The sequence below is a fragment of the Heloderma suspectum genome, chromosome 17 (genome assembly GCF_057233095.1).
Source record: "Heloderma suspectum isolate Gila_16-S chromosome 17, 16-S_ref, whole genome shotgun sequence".
In the NCBI taxonomy this organism is placed as follows: domain Eukaryota; kingdom Metazoa; phylum Chordata; class Lepidosauria; order Squamata; family Helodermatidae; genus Heloderma; species Heloderma suspectum.
In genome coordinates, this window is record NC_139474.1 from 21,856,628 (window position 1) to 21,880,005 (window position 23,378).

At 46.1% G+C, this 23,378-nt stretch overlaps 2 protein-coding genes across 12 annotated transcripts; both read right to left on the reverse strand.

Moving 5' to 3' along the window:
- Nucleotides 1-344: 344 nt before the first annotated feature.
- LOC146334711 (SLAM family member 7-like) lies at nt 345-11,208 on the reverse strand. Of its 2 annotated transcripts, XM_084823880.1 has the most exons (8): nt 11,014-11,208; nt 10,554-10,730; nt 9,350-9,685; nt 8,911-9,210; nt 7,616-7,726; nt 7,388-7,482; nt 4,747-4,815; nt 345-3,514 (listed from the first exon to the last, which is right to left on the reverse strand). In XM_084823880.1, exons 3-7 carry the CDS (start codon nt 9,369-9,371, stop codon nt 4,765-4,767), a joined length of 579 nt encoding a protein of 192 aa, XP_084680006.1. In that variant the 5' UTR covers nt 9,372-9,685; nt 10,554-10,730; nt 11,014-11,208; the 3' UTR covers nt 345-3,514; nt 4,747-4,764. The 2 variants fall into 2 exon arrangements, with proteins under 2 accessions (XP_084680006.1, XP_084680005.1); XM_084823879.1 differs by lacking the exon at nt 10,554-10,730.
- A 1,312-nt stretch (nt 11,209-12,520) lies between these two features.
- On the reverse strand, nt 12,521-21,735 carry LOC146334712 (SLAM family member 9-like). Of its 10 annotated transcripts, none has more exons than XR_014786275.1 (7): nt 21,491-21,735; nt 15,928-16,269; nt 15,518-15,817; nt 15,079-15,132; nt 14,128-14,197; nt 13,224-13,795; nt 12,755-13,079 (listed from the first exon to the last, which is right to left on the reverse strand). XR_014786275.1 is itself a non-coding variant. In XM_084823881.1 (5 exons), coding segments are annotated over exons 1-5 (828 nt in total). In that variant the 5' UTR covers nt 21,552-21,735; the 3' UTR covers nt 12,813-14,195. The 10 variants fall into 10 exon arrangements, 2 of the variants coding, with proteins under 2 accessions (XP_084680007.1, XP_084680009.1); XR_014786270.1 differs by having other exon boundaries at nt 15,079-15,201; XR_014786272.1 differs by having other exon boundaries at nt 14,102-14,197; nt 15,079-15,201.
- Between the last annotated feature and the right edge of the window lie 1,643 nt (nt 21,736-23,378).

Genomic DNA, 23,378 nt, shown 5'->3' on the forward strand with positions numbered 1-23,378 from the left:
ATAGAAAGCCCCTTCAAATGGAGGATTGTCCTTTGTGAAAGAGGACACGTGGCCACCCGAGCTTAGCTGTATGTTTGAAAGCCGGGGCTTGCAAAGCCTTTGTCGTGCACTGCAGAGAGGCAGGGATTTGTTGGTGTGTGTGGTGTGTCTGCGTGTAACCAGGGATTCCAGAGCCAGTTTCTGGCACCTCGCCTCCTGTGCGGCCACTGTTTGGTCCCTCAGCAAACCAGGCCGGTTGCCTCTGTGGGCTGCAGATGTGCTGTGGGCTGCAGTTCCTGCCAGAATAGGCTCAGCTGGACACAGCAGTCAAATTGCGCACGCCGGGTTCCATAAGAACTTTCGTTCCAAGCCTTTATTTTTAATTGATTCATTACTGAAATATATGTGCTGCTTTCCACCAAGATAGCAAAGTGGAGAACATAAAATACCACGACATAAAAACAACAATGAATATAACAAGGCAAACAACGCAGTTCTCAGTCTGAGCAGCTTGTCTAACCCAGAATCCACCCAGACTCCTTTGCCTCACCTGCTGGCTCTGCACCCTCGCTGCCAGCCGCTGTGCCTCTGGATCTTTTGACCGCTGTCTGCACCAGAGCCGGCCTCCCTTGGAGCTGAGCCAAGAGCTGGCAGGAACCGTGTGTGTGTATGTGTGTGTGTGCGCACATGTGGGCAAGGCTTTCGGAAACCACAGAAACCAGGGAAGAGGAGGAGGAAACACCACACAAATCATCATATCTAGCATTTAGCACCAGAAACGACATCCCCATGAGATATCCCCACAATTAGAAAGCATTCAAAGCAGTTTTGAAAGCAGGCGCATACCCTATTCAAAGTAAGACTAAGCACAGACCTTTCTTGATCCGTATGCGGGTCACAGAATTGCATTTAGATGAGCTGCAGAGTTTAGACTGGAGGAGGAGGTACCCCACAGCCCGGGTGTGAGGCAGAGAGCGCGTTTCTGTGGCCCCATGGACCTGATCCTCCACAAAGGGCTTGTGATTAAGCTTCCAGGACAAGCCAAAAGGGGCCCCATTCATGGCATAATGTGAAGCAACAGGCAGATTTGGGGTGGGGGCATGGAAGGGAGACAGCTGTCAGTGCACACCATCCCCTAAGAACAGCAGAAGAGCCCTGCTGGATCACACCAAGGGTCCACCGAGTCCACCATTCTGTTCACACAGTGGCCAGCCACAAGCAGGACACAAGTGCAACAGGAAGTTCTTGTGGAAAAGCCCCACGGAGGTCTTGAAGCAGAAGCAGGCAGGTTTTGCACCAGTCATGCTTTGCAAAGGGAAAAAAGAGTTCGTGTTGCTGTCATCTCTTGTGACTCACCCTTCTTAAGAAAAGCGAATTAGTTGCTAACATCACAAGATTCTTGGTACATGTTTTGCCCATGGCAGCTAATACGTAGGAAATGTTTTTGTTTCCTCAGATGGAGAATCTGCCCTGCAGGCTTTGAGAATAGATGTGCTCTGTCTGAAAGAGCAGGGAGAGAGCAGTTTGAATCCACAGATGAAAGAGGTTTAATAGGGATGGGAAAAATCCATCAGTTTTGCTTTCTATTACACCCAGTTATATCTAAAGCTCTAGTTCTTTCCATCCCATATGAAGAAATTCGCAATTTTGGGGAAGTTCTTATCAAACAGCTGAACGAAATTCTCACCCATCTGCATGAGCCAAGTTCAACAAGTACAGCTCTTCCCACCATGGAGAGGACCATTTTGTACCTGCCTGCCACGTAGCTGTTAAAGATGAAAAACAGCGAAGTGGCAACCCTGATTCGGCACCACTAACGTGGCTGAATGCACAGGGATTCCAGGATTCAAACCCAGAACTTTAGGCGCTAAGCACTCCAGGCCTTCGGCCTAGATGGGCAAATCTGTCCATTTCGCTTTCTCCCACATTCACATTCCTATCAATCAGAAGTTCTTCCTGCAACTTTTGGGAAGTTCTTATCAGAAACTGAACTGGATGTATTCCAGAAATGCCATAAGCTCTCTCTACATAGGTCTGGTTTTGTCTGGTTAGGTTTGGAAGTGCTGCCCCTCTAGAGTCTCTCACTGTTTGGGGAAGTGGGGAGAACATAAACATTAAAATACATTTGAAAAGGCTTACTTTCAAAAGTGGGAGGTGTTGGGATTCAATCCTGCCTGGACTTTATTTGCAAAATCCTGATCAGTTGCACAAGTAATAGTGTTTCCAGGGCAAATTGGGAAGCGGGTCTGAAAAGGAACCTGAACTTGGACTGTGGCCCATAGTGAGACTTCAGAGATCAGTACCAGGTGAGGGAGTAACAGCCCTGACCTCCAGAAGGGGATGGCCAGCAAACCAAAAAGCAGTGTAAGCGGTCTGGTGACAAGAATAAGCAGAAATAAAATCAAAGGGAAATTTTCCTGCAAGATTTGCTTGCAAACGATATCACAAGATCACAAGAATGAGCACACATGCTTAAGTTCTCTGCAGAGGAGAGGTCAAGTACCTCCTGCAGATCCAGGGTAAAAATATCCCCAAGTTGTCAAGTTTTGCAGGAAAAATAAGTTGTCTGATTGAACCTTGAGGTCCACCACAACTCCAAAACTCATGGATAGAGGCTTGCCAAACATGCCCCCCCACACACACACTTCCATTACAGGAGGACGGCATCGTCCATTTAGTAGCCAGAAAAGGGCCATCCAACACACACCTCCTCCTCAGAATGGCTGCTCTCCCATGCCATCACAAGCAGGAACAGCATAGAACATGCAGCCCTTTAGTGGAATCCTTTGTCTGCAGGTAATTCCAAGTTCAAGCTGCCAAAAGCACATCAGAACTAACCTCTGCCTATAAAAGAAATCTCTTCCCAAACCATGATCCATTCCAGAATTTTGTTGGAGGTCTTTTATTGGGTTGATCAGGGCAAATAAATGAAACATCTAGGGGTTCCTTCTAGGGTAGTGTCTCTAGTAACAAAGCATGCGATTAGTTCAGACTCCCAATTACTTCTGATAGCGATCTCTGTAACCAGAACCACAAACAGCATGTGGAGTTTTTGTAGAGAACCCTGCAAAACCCCCAAGAGTCACCAGAGCAGGCAGGCAGGCAGGCCCTGTTAGCATCCAGTTCCACTACCACTTTTGCCAGCGAAGTCAAGCAGACGCACCCATGGATGCAAGCCAAGTTCCAGTTCCACAGAGCTGTTATGGAAACAAGTTCCAAGGATATAGGACATTGCTGATCCTCAGAATTGTTTGCAACAAAGCAAGGCTGCAGATGTAAAAGGAAGACACCTTGTCAAGTAGAAGATCTGTGTGGGATTACAGCTAGAGAAGAGCCACGATGGGGTTCTTGTTGGTCGCACCAAGTTGCCCCTCTTTAAGGAGGCATTTTCGTTCTGTGCACAGAAACGCAAACATTCCTGGATGTCCAAGCAGGCTCCACAAAGCCTGGATTTCCAGGACTGCGTCCAGCAGACCTCAGCAACGAAAGGAAAGATCTCCGAAGTCATTGACAGGTGCGCTGTGTTCCAGGCAGCCTGCAGGGGAAAAGGAAGCAAAGCCAGCTATATAGCTTGGCACAAGACGGTCTGGTGTGCAACTTCAAGGACAGATTCTGAACATTTCAGCCCACCTGAGCTGTGGACAGCATGCGAGAAAAAGTGGCACCAACTCAGCCACGGGCATCTCACTTCCACCCGGGGCCAGCCCTGCCGTTAGGCAGGGTGGAGCAGCAGACATGGGGGGGGGGTCGCACAAAAGGAACGGCAAGGGGTTGGGTGGAGGATGGAGCTGGGTGTGAAGTAGCCTGCCTCTGCCCCAAGCCATCCTAATGTCCTTTGGTGTGGTTGTGCAGGAGAATGCTCTGCAGTCAGTGAGGAAGCAAGATCCAGCCCCGGTCTGGTTGGCTTCCATACGCAGAATGGCTTGTCCTTTTCCTCAGGCAGGAACACATTCTGGGAGCCCTGCTTTGCTTTCTCCTTAGATCAGTAATGCTTCATCCCTCTTGTCTAGGCAGCTTTATCAGCTAATCCCAGCTGGGTGTGCCTGTGGCTATGGACGGATGGGTCTGACAATCCTGGTGTCTCTCTCGGTTGCTTATATTGCCAGTCTTAAGTGCCAGACCTCAGCTCTGGGATGGGGAGGTCACCTCAAACGCTGAGAATGTTCTCAATCTTACGTTTGTTTTGTCCCAAACTTTGAGAATCCTTTTTGAAAACTGGCATGAAAATTCATACACATTTTTGTGTGAATTTCTCCTAACGCATGAATGTTTGTCACATGTACATTTTTAGGCAAAGCAATTTTCACAATATAATGCATTTGTTAATGTTGTTTACATGAATATATGCATTTTTGTGCACTTTCCCCTGATATATGCAATTTTGTATGCATCTTTTGATGGAGAACATGAAAATTTTGAAGGATGAGTGAGTTTCAGTTCATATATTAGTTCAAAGCTATGAAATTAAGTAAGTTTACATTAAAATGTGAACCAAACTAATTTCTCCACCATCCCTCCCTGTGGCTACGAAGGAATGAGGTGAAAGCACTTAGTACATGGTCAAAAGAACCCTTTCATTTTGGTATTATGACTGACCCAGCACCTCCATGTCTTCCCTGTCCCAGGGCTGAGGCCTGGCACTATGACCACGGCCACCATGTTCTGGTTGCGATAAGTTCCAGTAAACCCTGACTGAATGTAGCCCTGTCTACACATGCACATGCACACACAGATGCACACACAGATATATACAAATTACAGCCTCACCCAGGATGAGTAACTTGGTCATAAAATTCGAGGGGGCATCTCAACCAAATCATAGATTAATTGTTGATCCTGATGGAAAGAAAGAGCAAACAGAACATCTTTTGTGTACCCTGCAATATAAAGTTAGACATTCTCTGCCAAGAGAATCCCACAACAATGAAAGACTTACTTTGTTTAGTTTATTTGACCTTCATTGGTCATTGTGTCGGACAAGTCAGATCCCATACCAGAATTCTCAAAATTCTACTCAGCTCCCTCCCTCTGTCCTCTCTTCTGAGATTTTAACAAGCCAACACACTTCCAAACCCTTTCAAAATATGAGAGCTAGAAACATGTTTTTTAGGGGAAAAAAATTGTTTGTCTAGATGCAGAAGTCTGCAGCCATTGCCTCATCCTATGCTTACTTTACGTATCTACTGTGGCTATGTCTCCCCTCTACTTCTTGAGATCCCCTCTACTTCTTGGACTGCCGTGTTGGGAGCTGAATCTGGGCCCTTTTGTACTCACAGACCATCCATAGCTGAGGGTAGAGCCCAAACTCAGAGCGGGAAAAGAGATGTGACATAAATAAGCTTATTCCTTAATCATGTTAGTGGCTGGGTTCGCACATAACATTAATCCATGGTATGGCTTATTGAATTCTGGGTTGTCATGATGCCAGCCACACTGACAAACCATGATTTGTTAACCACGAGCAACCCAGAAAGAGCACCCATGGTCTGTTGTTGGGTTGTGAACTCTGGATTGTTTAAACCATGGGTTTTCATTACATGTGACCCCAGAACCATGGGCTGTTTATGGGTTGTTTCACCAGGATACAGAGGCGGAAGGCAAGAGCAGTCAAAAATTCCAGCCACTCTACATGCCAGTACTACAGTGCTACAAAGGCATTTGGGACACAGGGAGGGAGCAGGCCAACAACACATGAATCGAGAAAACAAATCAAGGTTTGTTTGATCAGCTGCCTGACAAACCCTGGGTAGGGCAACAAACCACGGGTTAACCATAGGATGAATAAACCCTGGGTTAGCATCATATGCAAGCCAGGTTAGTGTGTCTTTCCAGAGTGACCTTCAAGTGATGGGTGGTCTGGGATATGAGACATTTTTACTGATAAAGGGATGGGAACCATGTCACAAGAAACCTGTCCTGTATCTCTAGCTAATGGACTTCGATGAGTTAACTTCCTGCAAAAGCAATACTCCGGCTTTTTTAAAAAACAGACTTCTAGGTGTGTATAGGGCAAAATCTTAGCATTCAAGTAAGTGCATACAGAGACAGGCCATCTTCCAACTACCCTGGTCCCGAGCCTTGTAATCCAGTTCTGTAGCAGCTCTGCGGTTGAATAACATCCTCAATACGCCCTAGCCATGAGGATTTCACATGAAAGGGGATAAACAGTTTCATGGCATTTAAAGAAAAGCCTTCTTGTATTAGGGCTTGCTGAGATCTGATGCTCAAATGAAAAAGTTCATTCTTCTCTGAAAATGAAACTAACTGCCGAAGTGGTGGGTGGGTAACTGAGTGGAGAGAGAATATCTGGATGTGGAAGTCACATGAAATGTGAAATATTTTTGGAAAATCCCACTGTGGAGTCAAACCTTGGGAACAAGTTGAAATCGATTTCAGATACACACTTTCACACTCCTTTCCTGATCTGTGTAATGAAGTAACCAAGGCAATGGTGGCCATTGCTCTTTCCCTTTCTTCTCACAAAACAGTTTGGGAAGGGAGCGGGGAGGGGGACTTCAGAGTGAAGTCCTGATCTCCACCAGAGATCAGGACTCCATTATCCACTGGAAGATTGTCACATACAGCCTTAATTCCCCATTGTCTTATTGCAGAAAGTTCCTTTTTGTTTTGCTTTGCATCCCAGAATTGTAGCAACCAAACCAAGTGCGATCGCAATCTCCTGTCCTACCCAAGTTCAATAATAGTCGACTACCTCACAGATTTCCTAGTAAAGATTGCTGAGCTAACAAGTACATTAGGAGCAGATGATAGCTGCCCCCATGCGAACCTCTACATCAGGGCCTCAGAAGCCCCATCTCTGTCCTGTCCACTTGTGAGATCGGGTGGGAGGGTGCAAAAGACTTCTCTGTGTTGGCACCAAGACTGTGGAATTCCCCTGTAGATCCCTCTTTTGTTCAAAGTTGTTTTTAGTTATATGTTGTTTGTGTGTATTGTCTGTGTGCTTTTACGTAAATGGCTTTTAAACTTTGTATATTTTATTTTAATGTCTTAACTTCTGTAAACCACCCAGAGAGCTTTGGCTATGGGGTGGTATAGAAATGTAATAATAATAATGATAGATAGTAAATTAATACTTTTAAAAATTCAAGTCAAGCTTTGGATGTATCATCTGCCACTTTTAGACTTGTCATGCTGTCTGTTAGAGATTTTAGCTTTGTGCCGCTGTTTATCAATATTTTAATTGCTGCTAAGTGTTACTGATTTGCTGCTTAACTTTGTTTTTATTTATGTTCTACTGTGTGCTCTTGTTTCACTGTAAGCTGCTTTGATTATTTTAAGCAGAAAAAAGGGACAGAAATATCCAACTGAACTAAACGGGTGTGACATCCTCTGCAGTGAGTACTGATGATTAAACCTAGCGTTACACTGTTTGGTAGGACAACCATACCTGGCCCCCAGCACCTTGTGAGCGGCTCGTGTCCTCTGCGATTTCATCATACACCTGAGGAGAGTTCTCCTTCTTTGGCTTGATGCAGGTAACAGCTGCAGAGTAGAGGATGTGACATGTTATTCTTCCATTGCATTGACAAAGCCTTCCTTAGGATAAAGAAAAAGGTGGATATTTGATGACCCCTAATCCCAGCTGGGAGGGCTTATTAACAGGGACACTTCCTGCCTTTGCTGTCTGTCATTTTCCTTCTTCTCTTCCAGATCCAGATCCAGATCCCCAGACCTGTCGCCACAATGGGAAACAAGACGAAGGCAAGATACCACATCCACATTTTGCCTGCAATGCACAAATGTCGTTTCTTGAAAGGTGTTGCAACTGCAACCAAATTGCTCCTCCACAAAATAAACAGAAGCAGAATGGATGATGCAAATAAGAAAATATACAAATAAGTTTGATTTGTATTTACATAGAAAGTATCATAGAAAGTGTCATAGAATCCTAGGGTTGGACGGGGCCTACAAGACCATCGAGTCCAACCCCCTGCTTAGTGCAGGGGGCCAGATTCCCAGGCAGTTCCCCATCGAAGTACTAACCAGGGCTGACCCTGCTTAGTTTCCAAGATCAGACGAGATCGGGCGCATCCAGCCCTTTGCTCATCATCCAGACTTTGTGCAGAATTTAGCTTTCCCTTGTACAGAATGTTGATACAGATATTTTAAAACAAAAACAAAAAAATGTACACACTATTTGTAATATAGTCTTGTCTGCAAGGTCTCCTGTCTGTTCAGACAGTCTGCAGAAAACGGATAACTTTCTCGATTTTATTTCTGTTCATTTATTTAAACTTTTTATACTCCATTCTGCCAAACAATTGCTTTCAGGGTGGCTTAGAACATTTTAAAACCATCAAGAAAATGAAGCCCCAGTGCAGCAAGCTGAAGAACAGCAAACAATGAAAAATGAAATCAAGCTTTGCTGGCACCTAGGATGGCCAGCAAACTACAAGGGTCTTCATCCCATGCCTAAAGCTGAAAGCACTCTCTTCTGATCCATGGGAATGCTGACCAGGCAGGTGAAGGTGGAGTCTGAATGGTTGGGCTGCCAGAAGAAGCAGAGACCTCGACCATTATGGGAGAGATCGTGCCAGCTGGAACTTCGTTTTAATGCCCTGAGGGCGTCCCCTCTTTCCCAGGCAACACTCAGCCCTCTGAACCATCGAATGCCTGTTGGGAGGCTATCTGTGGCTCTGGCCCTGGTTCTGCTGAAGTGAAGGAACAAGCCATCATGGCTGTGCCCCCGGGCTTTTGCCAGGAATGAGGCTGAGCTAGAATTATTCCAGCTCCAGTTTCAACCATGTGCCAAGTTTGCACAAATCACAGATTGGAAGATTGGCCTGATCTTCCAATCTGAATGTCAAAACTCAGTTTCCAGGGACCCAGCTTAATTCTGATATTTTAAGGGCTATGTTAGCCCAGGCATCACCTGTGGATGATGGGGAAGAAGAGCAGTGCATTCCCTACCTTCATTTGGGCAGATACTGAGCAAGTCGAAGGAGACACTCTTCTGGTCAACAGGATTTCTGACCAGGCAGGTGAAGGTGGAATCAGATGTGTTTAGCTGCCATGACAGGTGGAGATCCGCGCCATTGCCAGAGAGGTGGTACGCATCCAACCCTTCTTCTAAGGCCCTGAATGGGTTCCCTCTTGTCCAGGAGATGTTGAATCCCTCCTTTCCAGGCACCTGGCACTGGAGGGTCACATTACAGGTGTCTGAAGCATTGGAGACTAGCTGGTGGACTACCCATGGTGTTGGCACGGGCTCTGTTGAACACAAATGGAAGACATGTGAAGAAGGTTGAGCCCCACAGCTGTCCGTCACTGCATAGGAAAGGTGTCCCTATTCGACATGCAACACCGGTGTTCTGTATGGAACTCGGGCAAGGATGGTAAGATTACTTACCATAGACAGTGAGGTTGAACATGTGATCTTCAACCTCTGCTGAAGAAAGCGTGACATGAGCAGTATATAGTCCGCTGTCCTCCACCTCCAGGACTTTGATCCTCAGTGTGGTCGGGTCACTGATTTCCAGTCGCTGCCCAAACTTGGTACTGGCATTGGTCAAATTTCCATCCCTTAACTCAACAATCAGGACTGGCCCACTGGACCTATTTAGAAATTTCCATTGAATTCTGGTCACTGTTTTTGCTGAGGATAGCTTTACTGGAAACGAGCCAGGTCCTCCCAGGATCCCTTTCACTTGGTGGAGAGGATTCTCTGCCTGCTCACTTCTGGTGCCTGTTTTGTTTTTTAAGGAGAGGAAGAAAATAAACAAACAAACAAGCAAGCAAGCAAGCAAGTAGAATAATTATTTTTCTGCAAAGGGACCAGTGTGGATGCTTCTTTTGCCTCAGGCAGGTTAGAAAGGCTAAAACTGGCCCCCGACCTTCTCCCTCAATGTCAGAATACCAAGCTGTTGTGATGGATTTTGTTAGGATCCATCTTTAAACATCCAATTCTGTCCTTCCAGTTCTGTTCCCCTGCTTTTGTCTGCTACTCATGCATTTTATCTTTAATGTGAGCTTTTCAGAGACATGAACCCATCTCAGTTTAAACCTGCCCTAAGCCCATGAGAGAAGGTAGGGCATACATGTTAATACATGTCCCATGTTGGGTAGAAACACTCAGCCCTTTCTTACTGATCCTGTTGGCATGATGGAAACAATATCCCCACATCTGGAGCTTTGTGTGACACAACTATACAAACAGTGGTTTATCCCAAACTGCACAAGTCTGCTGGGACATTGGACCATTTTTCTCTGTGGGCCATTTAACGAACTTGACTGAGAGCCCCACCCCACCCATGAATTTTGGGAGCTTTGTGCTGAGTGGCCATGGGGTGGGGCTTGCCCTTCCCAGAAGCACAGGGTGGCAGAACTAGTGACATGCATCTCAGCCATGTCTTTGAAAAATGATTGACACAACACTGGACAATTGGAGAACAGATCCACACAACCCACAGCCAGTGGACCAATTATAGCCCCAGCAGGAATCCCAAATGCCCGTTGTTTGACGCCCTTTCCCCACATTTTTGGAAGAACAACTGATGTGCCACTGAGCCCGCCAGCAGTGGGGCTGGGGAGGGGAGATTGCCGCCATCACTTACCTCTGTATTGCTTCTCCTCTCCTTGGATTCAGAGGCCTTTTAAGAGAGGTTGCACCATATTTTCCAGCCTCCTGTCGCTAGCTAGTTATTCAGGCCTTGCTCAAAATGTCAGGAGATCCAGTCCTAGATCCCTTGCCTAACATGTAATCTATCTCTTCTCAGAAAGAGGCATAGAGACTAAAGGAAGAAAACAGGGTTTAGAGGGATGACTTGTTCATGCCTGGCTTATGTGACTCATTTCTGCTTGTGTTGTAGCACCTTATCTGTATCATCTCGTCCAAATTAACGGCTTAACACTGCCTAACGCCATGGCAACGGTTTGTGGTAAAAGAGGTGCTAGATGTTTCAGCATCTCCGCTCTTGCTTGAGCGTAAAAACCCACCATTCCGTTTCCCTCTTTGTGACAAGCTAAACTCATTTTTCTATATGTCGTGTTTGGAGCAAGCTTTGGAGGACTTACCAAGCAAAGAAGAGCAGAAAAAAAATGTTCCAAAGAGAAGAGGAATCCTGAGGCTTCGGCTGGTGCACGGCACCAACATCTTGTGCCTGGAAAGCCCCTCTTGCGCATAGAAACGCGCACCCCCCTTTGCTGATCGCTACCCAGGAGAGGACTTGGGGTTGGACCTTCTCTGACGATGTCTTGCCTTCTCACTCCCCTTTCGGAAGAAGTGGCTCTGTGAAAAAGGAAGGTGGGTGTGCTGAGGGCAGGGAAGGCATGACAGGGCAGGAGGAGCTCTTGACCCGCCCACTCTCCAGTCCTCCGAATGCCCCTCCTTCCTCTTCGCAATTTCATTTCCTCCAGGGCCTACATCTGTGTAAGGCAAAACCCTAAACAAAAGAAGGGGCAATGCTGAATTTCTGAATGAAGAGATGTTGTGATCCAAGCTGACTGGAACTTACACTGTCTAATCTGGAAGACTTTCTTCTAAGCCCCAAAGTGTGTGTGGGGAATCAAGGGAGGGGACCTCAGAGGCCATCTAGTCCAACCCTCTGCCTATGCAGGAAGTCCACTGCGTTAGCACCCCTAATGAAGGAGGGCTCAGCACTTTCTGAGGAAGTCTGTACAGTTGTTGAACAGCTTGTACCATCAGGAAACGCTTCTGAATGTTGAGTCAAAATCCCCTTTCTTGAAGCTGGGTCCTGCCCCCTGGAGCAATAGGAATGGTATCAAATGTTGCAACTGAGACTGAGGTTCTGGTGAATCAATACGATTGCACACTTCTTATAGAATCATAGACTCATGGAATAGTAGGGTTGGAAGGGGCCTATAAGACCACTGAGTCCAACCCCACTGCTCAATGCAGGAATCTGTCCTCCATTTCCTATTGTTACTAATCCATAGGAATACCCATCCTCTTGTCCTGTGACATTTATTGAAGGTGCAATCCTATAAATGTTGTCTGTCTCCTGGCAAGGATGGCCCACCAGAGTGACCAAGGCAGACTCAGTCCCCAAAGCAGGCCAGAAATGGATAAGTGTGACACCTCTGGGGTCCTTTGGGGAGCCCTTACCCCTCCTTCTTAACCCAGCACCCCAAAACGGCCCTAGGTAAGCTGAACTAGTGGGTCTCTAGTTGTTTTAGCTTTACCACCAAAAATATCCCAGTGGACCAAGGGCTGCCCCCACCAACCTTGTTAAAGTTCAGCAGGGCTTGAGGGAGAGAGATCTAATGGGGTACCGAGTTCCTAGTTACAACTCAGCCAGCTTCCATTCTCCATCCACCCAGCCCCTTAGAAGCTGAGCATGCACCTTTCCTCCTAGTTGCTTATCTGAGAAAACCAAAGCAGTAACCTGGGGTGTGACAAGATTGTTCAGAGTGCTAGAATAAATGCATTTTTTTTCTTTCTCCTTTTTTATGTTATATTGTAATAAAGTGCATATTTGTGTGTGTATGTGTGTGCACACATATAAATATATTTTTAGATATGATGTTACTTTTGATTTGCTTTTGTTTTTATCCTTTTCTTAAAGTTCCCCCTTTTATTAGTATTATTAGGAGTATCATTATGGGATTATTATTATTACTATTCCTTGTTGGCTAAACCTTTAATGTTTATTAATACGCATTAACTGAATGGTATTATATGGCCAATGGAAATGGACTGTTTGCTTCTATTCCTGTGCTATAAGACTGGATATTTGGTTTGTTCTTATTGTTGAATATAATTCTTTTTTTTTCTTTTTTTTCTCTTCCTTCTTTTGCTATCCTCCCTTTTTTCTTTTTCTTAGAATACTGTAATGTTGGAAACTGAAGATTTTGATCATATTGTTGGTAGTGTTTATTTCATTTATAAAAATAAAATAAAAATAGATTTTAAAAAAAGATTGTTCAGAGTGCCTCTGGAACAGAACAACTAGTTTGATTTACCAAAACACAGATTTATTAACAAAGACCAAATACTAATGCAAAAATGAGTCAATTAATAGACAAAGTGTAGTGCTTATATTAACGTCTAATGCTCGCCCCAGCTATCTGCTACAACACTCTCTCTCTCTGCTCTGCTGGCAGAAGGTGGAGTGTGCAGCCTATTCTTGTGTTAAGCATCTTCAGTTTGGAGGTGGCCAACAGTTATGGTCCCTGGATTCCACCCTCCACTGAAGGACCATAACTGTTGGCTACATCCAAACTGAAGATGCTTAACACAAGAATAGGCTGCACATTTTTAGCACAGGTGTAGAGCACAGAGGGCTAAATCTGCAAGCCTGATTTATAGGAATATTCCTGCGAAATGGATGCAACAACATTAGGAATGGGTGGCTTAAAACAATTAAACATTAAAATACAATCATATCCAATTTTAAAAATAATGTAGCATAAATATGGAGGGGAAAAAATCAGCTTAGCAAAGACTTGAGCAGCAGCAGGAATTCTTTTAAAAAATAACTTTAAAAATCTGAGCGTGTAAAAGTATTGGGGAAATAAGGGAGCCTTCACGTGGTGTCCCAAAGACCCAAAGAGTAAGTGCCTAGCAAGCTTCTCTGGGAAGAGCAATCCACAGCTGGGGTGTCACCACCAAAAAGACCCTTTCTCCAGTAGGTGGGTAGGTTATATTTTATGGGGCAGCCAAATTTCAGAAGGTAGCAGTTGAGTCAGAAATCAGAAGTCTCTCTTTGCTCTCTTGGAAGAAGACAGAATGAAGAATCCAGGGACTGTAGCTCTTGCCTACCTCCGAATTATCCCGTTCTGTTCACAGGGTAGCTGGTAGCATCTGTTGGCAGTCAGATTAAGGCAGGTCCAAGTCCTGTCACAGTAGGCAAGGTCAGTTTAAGCAGATATAGTGTGGTCAAAGTAGATGGGTCAAGACACGGCAAACAGCATCAACACAGAAGAAAACTGAAAACAGGAGCATGGCTAGCTCCCGTGTGCATCTGCTGGCTTGAACTCTCTCCTACTAGGACAATAGGGGGATGTTATTTTAGCAGGGAGTAAAAGCCATTGGGAGACTTATGTGGGCTGACAAGAACTGTAGTGTGGTCAGCTTTGCTGCTCCTGGAGTCGCTGACTGGGCTGTTAAACCAGGGTCTCACCACACCACCAGGGCCCTTACCCTAATAGTCACTAACTGCAGTTCACCTGGTGGAGGCACCTGGAGAATGGCCTCCGATCTTCAGATTTGGGTAGGTACATGCGGGCCGAGATGATCCTTTGGGATATAGAAAGGGAGAAGGAAAAAAGAGAAAAGAGATCCCCTTAGTTTTCCATATTTGCAGGCCTTTTTAGCAAAGCGAACTAAGCACAAATCTATGATGTCACGTTCCTTGGAGTCACATCAACAGGTGTGACTGATACACCCAAGCATTTTGTTGTGGGCCTCCACTTGACTATACTAATAGGAAGCTTTTTCTCAGACTGTGTATAACATTACCAAAACAGATCTCTCCCCCCGCCCTCCAACGCACACACACGAGAGAGAGATCAGTAGGCATGGGGGGGACCCAAACGTTTGCAGACAAAACCCCTAAAAGGTGACCCTAAAACAGCCCACTAAGGACTGGGCATGGCCTGACTGTTACAAGGGAGGAAATGGAAAATGATCATTACAACCCTTGCCTTCCATGAGGAACAGGAACTAATTAAGGATGATCACTAGTCCTCCTGCTGCCATGAACAGGAAGCCATAAAAGGAGGAGATCCTGCAGGAGGAACCTACTAATTAACATTGCAGGGGACCTTTGCTGATGGTGCTTATTTCTGAGTAAACTATACAGTCCGTATTAAGTAAATCATATTTAAGTATTAAATGGCATGCACAGCCAGCATTTTATTAATTCCACTTCCCCCTGGCCACAGGAAAGCCATGCTTTATCAGCACAGAAGGGTCTTTGATTGCCATCCTGTACACACTTACCAAGGAGTAAGTCCTATTGAACTCAATGGGGCTTACTTCCGAGCAGACCCAGGTAGCATGGAAGCCACTGTATCATGTGACACATTATCCCCTTGTATCCCCAAGGCCTGCCTCTAAGGACAGACAATCCAAGGGAGGATGCCAACTGGAACTAAAGAGTAACAGAAGTTTCCTACATGCATGAGACCGCAGTATCCATCTTTTCTTGTGCTTCTTCCAGATCACCAAACCTGCAAGCAGGATGAGAAGAACTACAAGGATGACCAGCAAGATCCACCATCTCCTGGCTTGACTTTCACCTGCACAGACCAAAAAGCGAAATTTCTGCTGAGAGTAATTGCAGCCACAGCAATGAAAAGATGCAAAAGACAGAACAGTTACACAGCGCTGCAGTCTTAAGAGGGATTTCATCCCATATCTTATTCACAAGGACCAAAAATAGGAAACCCCTCCCCCTCACATTCCAAAGTCTCTGTTTGGGGATGATAGGGACTGTAGTCCATCCCATCTGAAGAGTGCCAGTTTAGGGGAAGGCTGTGCCCCTGTCTGTTTTTCAGGGATTTCATCACATTTGTGCTAAAGTTTCATCAGGACAGGGTGTGTGACGGCACTCGCCTTTGTTTGGGCAGATGCTGAGCAAGTTGAAGGAGGAGCTGTTCTGATCAGCAGGGTTGCTGACCAGGCAGGTGAAGCTGGAGTCCGAGGAGGTGGGCTTCCAGAACAAGTGGAGATGTGTGCCGTTATTGGAGAGATGGCACCTATCCGAACTTTCTTCTAAGTCCCTGAGCGGGTTCCCTCTTTTCCAGGAGATGTTAAACTCCCCCTTTCCAGATGCCTCACACTGCAGGGTCACGCTGCATCCATCTGAAGCATTGGAGTCTAGTTGCGGGAATATCTGTGGTGTTGGTACTGGCTCTGTTGAACATAGATGAAAGCCACATCAAGTTTATGCCCCCTGGCCATGCACAGGAGTAATGGTGTTGAGCTATTTTGGCACAGGCGAGAATGCGGAAATAATGACTTACCGTACACGGCGAGGTTAAACGTGTGCTCTGGAATCTCGCCGGTACTAAACGTCACGTAAGCCTTGTATATGCCGCTGTCCTCCATCTGCAGGTCTGTGATGTTTAAGGAGTTCTCAGCAGCCATTTCCAGCCGCTGCCCAAACCTGTCGCTGGGGTTGGGCCGCCCCCATTTTCCACCTCTGAATTCTGCGATCAGGAGCCTGCTACTGCCCTGGGGTTGGAAATTCCATTCGACTTCAGTCACCACTTTTGTGGGGGGGATTTGTACAAGAAATGAGGCTGACTCTCCCCGTATGCTGTTCACTCGATGGGGTGGATTCTCAGCTGGGTTACTTACAGCAACTATTTGGAAAAACAAGTAAGCAATGGGAAGGAGAAGTAAACACAAGGAGAAAAAGGTGCGGCTTCCGTCTGATCGGCCAGCTGGAACTCACCTCTTCGCATTCCCCGTGGGGTGGGGTGAAAATTGTTCCACTCTTCTTGGAAAATATCTCAGTTAACGCAAACATAACTCAGCTCCCCTTTTCCAGTCCCATAGCTTTATTTTGGATACGTCTCCAGCTTAGATCTTCTGCCCCACACCTCTCAATGTGATTAGGCCACTCCAATTTCTTAACCATTAGCTTGGCCAGAATGCAGCAGGTTTCAACGACTCGCTTCAGGAAATGCCATGAAAGGTGGGGGAAGATAGATGAAGCGAAGGTGATGTAGCAAGACTGTTTAAGGTGTCGAACCCAGTGCAGTGGGGGGGGGGGTTACACCATTTGGGCTACACCAGGGGCATCTCTACACCAACCTAAAATGCTGCATTTAAAACTGGGCTTTCTGCTTCCATTTTAAATGCAGGATCACAACGACTCCCTTTTTCACGTGCTTCCTTTCCCCCCACCCCCTTCCCCCTCCTTCTCCCCGTTTCTGAGTCTTCCATTATCTTTCATTGATCTCACTCCTCTTCTTGCCACTTTTCCTCTTTTCATGGAGGGAACTCAAGCAGAACACAAGCAGGGTAATTTGATAGCTCATTATCTGCAATCTATTTAAAAACGGAGCAAAGGGCATTTAGTGACTTGGAGGTTCACACGGCATCATGTAAAGAGCCTGCAAACTTCTGTGAAGGAGCAATCTCAATCGCAGGAAAAAAGCTCCGTGTGAAGGAGCCGTAGTTCATTTCATTTCATTTATTATATTTCTACACCGCCGCCCCATAGCGGAAGCTCTCTGGGCAATTCACAAAAATGAAAAACCATTACAATACATTATATGAAATATAAAAACCATTCACATAATGACATAAAACAAATAACACACACAACAAGATATATCTAAAACAATTTAAAACAATCAGCCAGAGACAATTCAGAGACTCTATATGCTGCCAAATGCCTGAGAGTGAGAGAAGAGGGCTGTTTTAAGAGTTGTCTTTGCAACAACTCCTTGCTTCAGGCAGCAAAGCAACTTGGGCTGGTATTGAGATGTGGGCAGTCAGCCTTGTTTTGAAGGGGTCCAGTTACATTTTGGCCTCGTTTTTTTTCAGAGGATAACTTTACAGAAAAGCTACGTAATTCTCCTAGGATCTTGTTCACTCAGGGAAGGTTCTGTGTTTGATCACTTACAGAAGGGTGGGGGGAGAGAAATAATCCCCCGCAAAAAAATAATGATGCTTCTTATACATCAACCAAATAAAATAGCATTTCAACAGAAGGATTTAGACATCAACCAAATAATAAGCCTGCTTGTGGTGTGGGGGAGTGGGGAGGGGAGAAAGGGCTTTATCCGGTGTCTAATGGCCATGAAGGAACAGGCCAATCCGATCTCCGGGGGTGATTAGTTCTCGAAGCCAAGGTTGGGCAACTCCCTCGTTTCCCAGCCCAGGCATCCAGAGCTACTCATCATCCCTCCCCCAGTTTCATATTCAGACTCCCCAACGTGTATTGCTTTAGCTATCAGACCAATGTATCCCCGTGGCTCCATTTTCTGTGGGGCTGTGAATCCATTCTGGAGTTCAGTCAGAACCAACAAGATCTCTAAGGGAGCTATCCAAGCTATATTCACTAAAACAGGTTCAGCACCTTGGATAGCTCCTTTAGAGTTCTGGCTGAACCCCAGGAAGGATTCATGACCCCACCAAAACGGAGCCACCAGCCTCCACTGCATCAGACAAGTGGTGAAATCCACCCTTTTACAACCCAGTTGTGAATATGAGCAAAGACATGACAACATGCCCGTCCCACTCTTTCCCTCAGTTTAGGGGGATATTTAGATCCCGTTCCTGTGCTGATGGAGCAACCCGCAGCTAGGGATGTACGAAAGTTCCGACACGGATCTCGGGGAGGCCGAATGCCAGCGCATTCGGCCCCTCGAAATCAGTGGCGGAATGGCCCCCCGCTCCCCCCCGGACGGGACTTACCTTGGGCGGATCTTCCTGGCAGCGGCGGCTCCAGCAGCAGCTGTGGCGGCGGTGGTGGCTGCGGCGGCCGGTCTTCCGACCGGCTGCCGCCACTGCCATTTCCAGGTAAAACAAACAAACAAACAAACAAAAAAACGTGATAGGCTACGTAAAGATTTACGTAGCCTATCACGGATAGATTTTTAAAAAACACCGTGATAGGCTAGGTAAATGTTTACATAGCCTATCACGGCTGATTAAAACAAAAACAAAAAACGTGCGTACACAAATGGCGGCGCCCATGGGCGCCACCATTTGCGTTCCTTATTTTGGCACGTCTTAGTCTACGTAAACGTTTACGTAGACTAAGACGGCAGAAATTAGGGGAACGCAAATAGCGTAGACGCTACGCTACTTGCGTTCCCCTTATTTTCACCATCTTAGTCTACGTAAATGTTTACGTAGACTAAGACGTGCCAAAATAAGGAACGCAAATGGCAGCGCCCATGGGCGCCGCCATTTGCGTAGGCGCGTTGTTGTTTTTTGTTTTAATCAGCCGTGATAGGCTACGTAAACATTTACCTAGCCTATCATGGCTGACTGCAGGGACGCAAACGGCGGCAGCTACGGCCGCCACCATTTGCATCCCTGTTAGCCAGTGGCTGGATGTCTGGCTGCTGGCGGAGATGGCCGGTGGCTCCGCAGAATCCCTGCGGAGCGGAGCCGGCTGGCCAGGATTCTGGGGGGGGAGGTACGGAGTGCCTCCCCCCCCGGCCAGGATTCCGGGGGGAGGGACGGAACGCCTCCCACCCAGCATCAGCATAATCCGCGGAAAGGTAAGTACTTTTCGTACATCCCTACCCGCAGCGGCTACTGGTGAAAACAGGATGACACAAATAAAGTTCATAGCTACTAGTCCTGATGGCTATATGCTACCTTCAGTATTGGAGGCAGTATGTCTATGTACACCGGTTGCTGGGGAACATGGGTGGGAGGGTGCTGTTGCCTTCATGTCCTACTTGTGGGTTCCTGGTCGACAGCTGGTTGGCCACTGTGTGAACAGAATGCTGGACTAGATGGACCCTTGGTTTGATCCAGCACAGCTCTTCTTATGTTCTTAAAAGCTAAATGTGAAAGTTGTGCAAACAATTAGCAAATCTGTGCAAATTTCCAAAATGGCACACATTTTCCCCGTAGACTAAAGAGTGGGTGATTTGAAATGTATGCAATTTGAGGAAGTTGCATATTTTGAGAAAGTTGTGTATCTGTCTGGAAGTCAGATGATATGGTTAGTTACTCAGTGCTGCGGGACAAGCAAATTGTAGTTGCCAGATGGCTTTCCCTTTATTCATTTCTTCACCGGACCGGGGACATGCGCACGGTCCAGAGGCAGGCAACCCCTTTTGGTCCACAGCCCAAATTGCCCCCACCAGGACCGAGTCCGCAAACCAGAAGACATCATGGAGACAGGCCTTCCCGCTGTGTCCCCCTCTCCTGTGACATCACCCACCCTACCCTTTTTTCCTCTCCATGCAGAAAGGCATGTAGAAATGTTGCATTCAACTGCTCTTCCCTATCCTATGTCCTCAGGAACTGGTACATTATAAATACAAAGATGGCATGTCCACAGCCCCTCCTCCTCCATATCATCTCAAGACATGGGCCCTATGCCGGTGTTCCTGGTGTGTGTTTATTGAATATGTGAGGAGGGGGAGCACAATAGCTCCACCCCCTCCATGTGGAAGGTGACCTTGTGAAGAGGAGCGCCTCCTCGATCTGTGGGGGCTCCCCAGAGCATCCCAAAGGCTGGCTATAGAACATCTAGTTGGAATCCCCCACCCCGCAATCCTACTGTCCCCTTCCTGCCACCAACCTGCTTTTTGTAACATCTTGCCTGATGAAGAGATCTGGAGATCTCAAAAGCTTCCACATTTCTGTGACCTTTGGGGTGATCTACAAAAGGTATTGCACTATATCAGGGATTGGGCAAAGTGGTGTCCATGGGCACCAGTGGCCCACAGGTATATTTCTTGGTGCCTGCCCAGCTGCCCTGTCCCTCCCACTTTTTGTGAGGGCCTCCAGCTGCCACCATCTTCATTTCCAATGAAGGCCTCTGGGCTACATGGTGGGACTCAGAGACACCCTTAGGAAATTGAGATGGTGGGTGGCTGCAGGCCGATGCGTTCCTCGGCAAGTGCATCCAGCCACCAAGAAGGTGGTGCCCGAGACAGTTCCTCAAATTGCCAAATGTGCCCATGGGCCAAAATGGTTGCCTGTCCCTGCACTGCATGGATTTTATTTCAGTACATAAACATCCTGACGCCAGCCAAGAGAGACAACCGCAAACCACCCTTGACACCAAGTGCCCCATGTCTAGATTTTTGTGGTGATGGCTCCACGGGACCAAAATAAAATTACAAGCATCACCCAGCCTCACGGGGGCCATTTCACACGCTGCTTTTGAAGCCTCGCAAGCTCTGAAATAGTTTTCTAGGTGGTCGGAACAGAGGCAGGGTTGCTAATGATGCAGTTCTCAGTTGTGTCTTAACAATAAGCTGCACAGTGTTGTAAGAAGAAAGTGAACAACAACAACGATAATAATAGAATACCATCCAGCAACACAGCAAATGTTTTAATTGCAAACATCAATCAAGCTTAGGCTGCTATCAGTTGCAAATTTAACTGGGAGTCAGATCTACTGAACGCAGTGGGACGCGCTCCCAAGGCCACATGAAGAGCAGTGCCCTTCTTAGATTTATCCATCATTAATTTCCAGCCACCATGAAGAAAATATGTTTTACTAACAATATTCTTCGAATGGCTGACACAGCTTCCTTTGTTCTGGTAAAGATTCAAAGAGTTACCTTCCATCTTCCTCACCCTGATTTTGGTGGTGTGGTTGTGGGGGGGCTGGGGATATTTAAAAACATTCCAGGTCTCTGTCAATAAAGACATAAGAAATGCTATTTTAACTTCAGAAGGTCCGTACTTCTAGCTACAAAAACGGACAGCAATTCTGTTTTCCCCAAGATCGCTTCTTGGGAATGTTTCCTAGCTATCATTGTCCACTTTTCCCTCTCACTAGGCTTGTAAAACACACGGCTCAGTTTCCCTGCGAAAAAGCAAATGCACATTTAGCCCTGCATGGAGTTTTTAGCAAGCATTTGGAGGACTTACCAAGGAGAAAACAGGTGAGCGTTCCCCAAAAAGAGAGATCTCGAGGCTTCTGCTTGGGCATTTTCCAAGCATTTGCAGCATGGAGACCCCTCCTGTATCCATCCAAAACACAATGGGTGACTAATGTGTGTAGAGGAGGGGGTCTGGAGCGGTGTTAAAGGAAAACATGATGGATCTCCCCCCAAACTAATCCGTGAGCACAGACCAAAGCTCTGAGCTTGTCGTTGCTCTGCCAGAACAAATGCGAGAGGCTCCCAAAAGCTGAGGGGGGAGTGCCAGATGTTCAAAGGCGCAGGGAGGGGCAGGGTGTATCCAGTGCGATTCCTGGAACTCAGCTTGTGGCAGGCTGCCAGCGACCCTTGGTGACGCAGGCTCCTTGCAAGCATGGCTAATGTAACAGGTAATTAACCAGGGCTTTATTCTGCTCCGGCAGGTGTTCTAGGGGAGGGCGCAGGGATGGAGGGAGGGAAAATCTGGATGGTCTCAATGGATCATAATAAGCTGCTTTTAACAGGGTCCGGCGCTTTGTCCACCTAGCCCAGAATTGCCTCCTGTTACTGGTGGAGGATTTTTCCGCCAGCTGCTGACCGATCCTTCTAACAGGGAGATGCCAGCGATCAACAAAGCAAAATAGGTTTAAGGAAAATTATGTGTATAATATATATATATATATATATATATATATATATATATAATCTATAACAAATTTTATATAAAAAACCTAATGTTTCACACAAAGCTTAAAACAAGAGGTTAGCAGTCCAGCAGCTTATCATCCAGACACAGTTGTTATACTGATTTCTCTCCCCAAAGGCTATAGAAATATACAATGCCTCTCTCCCAAATGCGTTTTGACCAAACCGGGCTTCATCAGTGGGGAAAATATATAAACAGTAATTACAGCCCTTGTTACAACCATCTTTTCATGATGTTAAATGCTCTAGATGGTTATGCAAAGCATCCAAGCCTTTTGTAGGAGTTGGCTGGTGCCAGTATCTAAAAAAACTGGTCTAAACAGCAGCCCTATTTAAGGCTTGTGGTAGCTGGCTGCCTTAGACGGAATGAGTGAATCACTCTTGGATATAGCAGGGAATGTTGTTGCCACCCACCCCCCTTTTTGCATTCAACTTTCAACCACATGATGAGGATTACAGAATCTGTATACTTAATATTTACTGGTTCCATGTAGAAAATTTAACGTCATGAAAAGATTGTTTTTGCAAGGGCTGTAATTTATATATTTCCCCCACTGATGAGGCCCAGTTTGGGATAGAGGCATTGCATATTTGTATAGCCTTCATGGGGGGATCTGTATTGCAACTCTGTATGTATGATAAACTGTTAGACTGCTAATCTATTGTTTTAGACTTTGTGTGGAATATTAGTTTTTATATTAAAATGGCTCAGGTCGTTTTCAGGTTATCTGAAAGACCGTATTCTCCCCTATGAGTCTGCTCAGGTGCTGGGACCTTCAGGGGAGGCCCTTCTCACAGTCCCGCCACCATCACAGGCTCGCCTGGGGGGAACGCGGGAGAGGGCCTTCTTGGTGGCTGCCCCAAGGCTCTGGAACTCCCTTCCCAGGGAGGCGAGAGTGGCAGCCTCCTTGGTACGTTTCTGCAGGCAGGCAAAAGCTTTTTTGTTCCGGCAGGCCTTTGGGGATAGATAGTCTGGACCTGAGAGAATATGATGGATTGATACTATTGTTTATATTGTTGTTGTCTTTTTAAATTCTCTTTTATGCCATTTTAATATTATTGATGATTTAATTATATTTCTAACTTTCGTATATTTGTATTTACATGTTTTAACTGTACACGTTTTTAATGTTGTAAGGCTGCCTTGAGTCCCAGTATTGGGAAAAAGGTGGGAAATAATAATAATAATAATA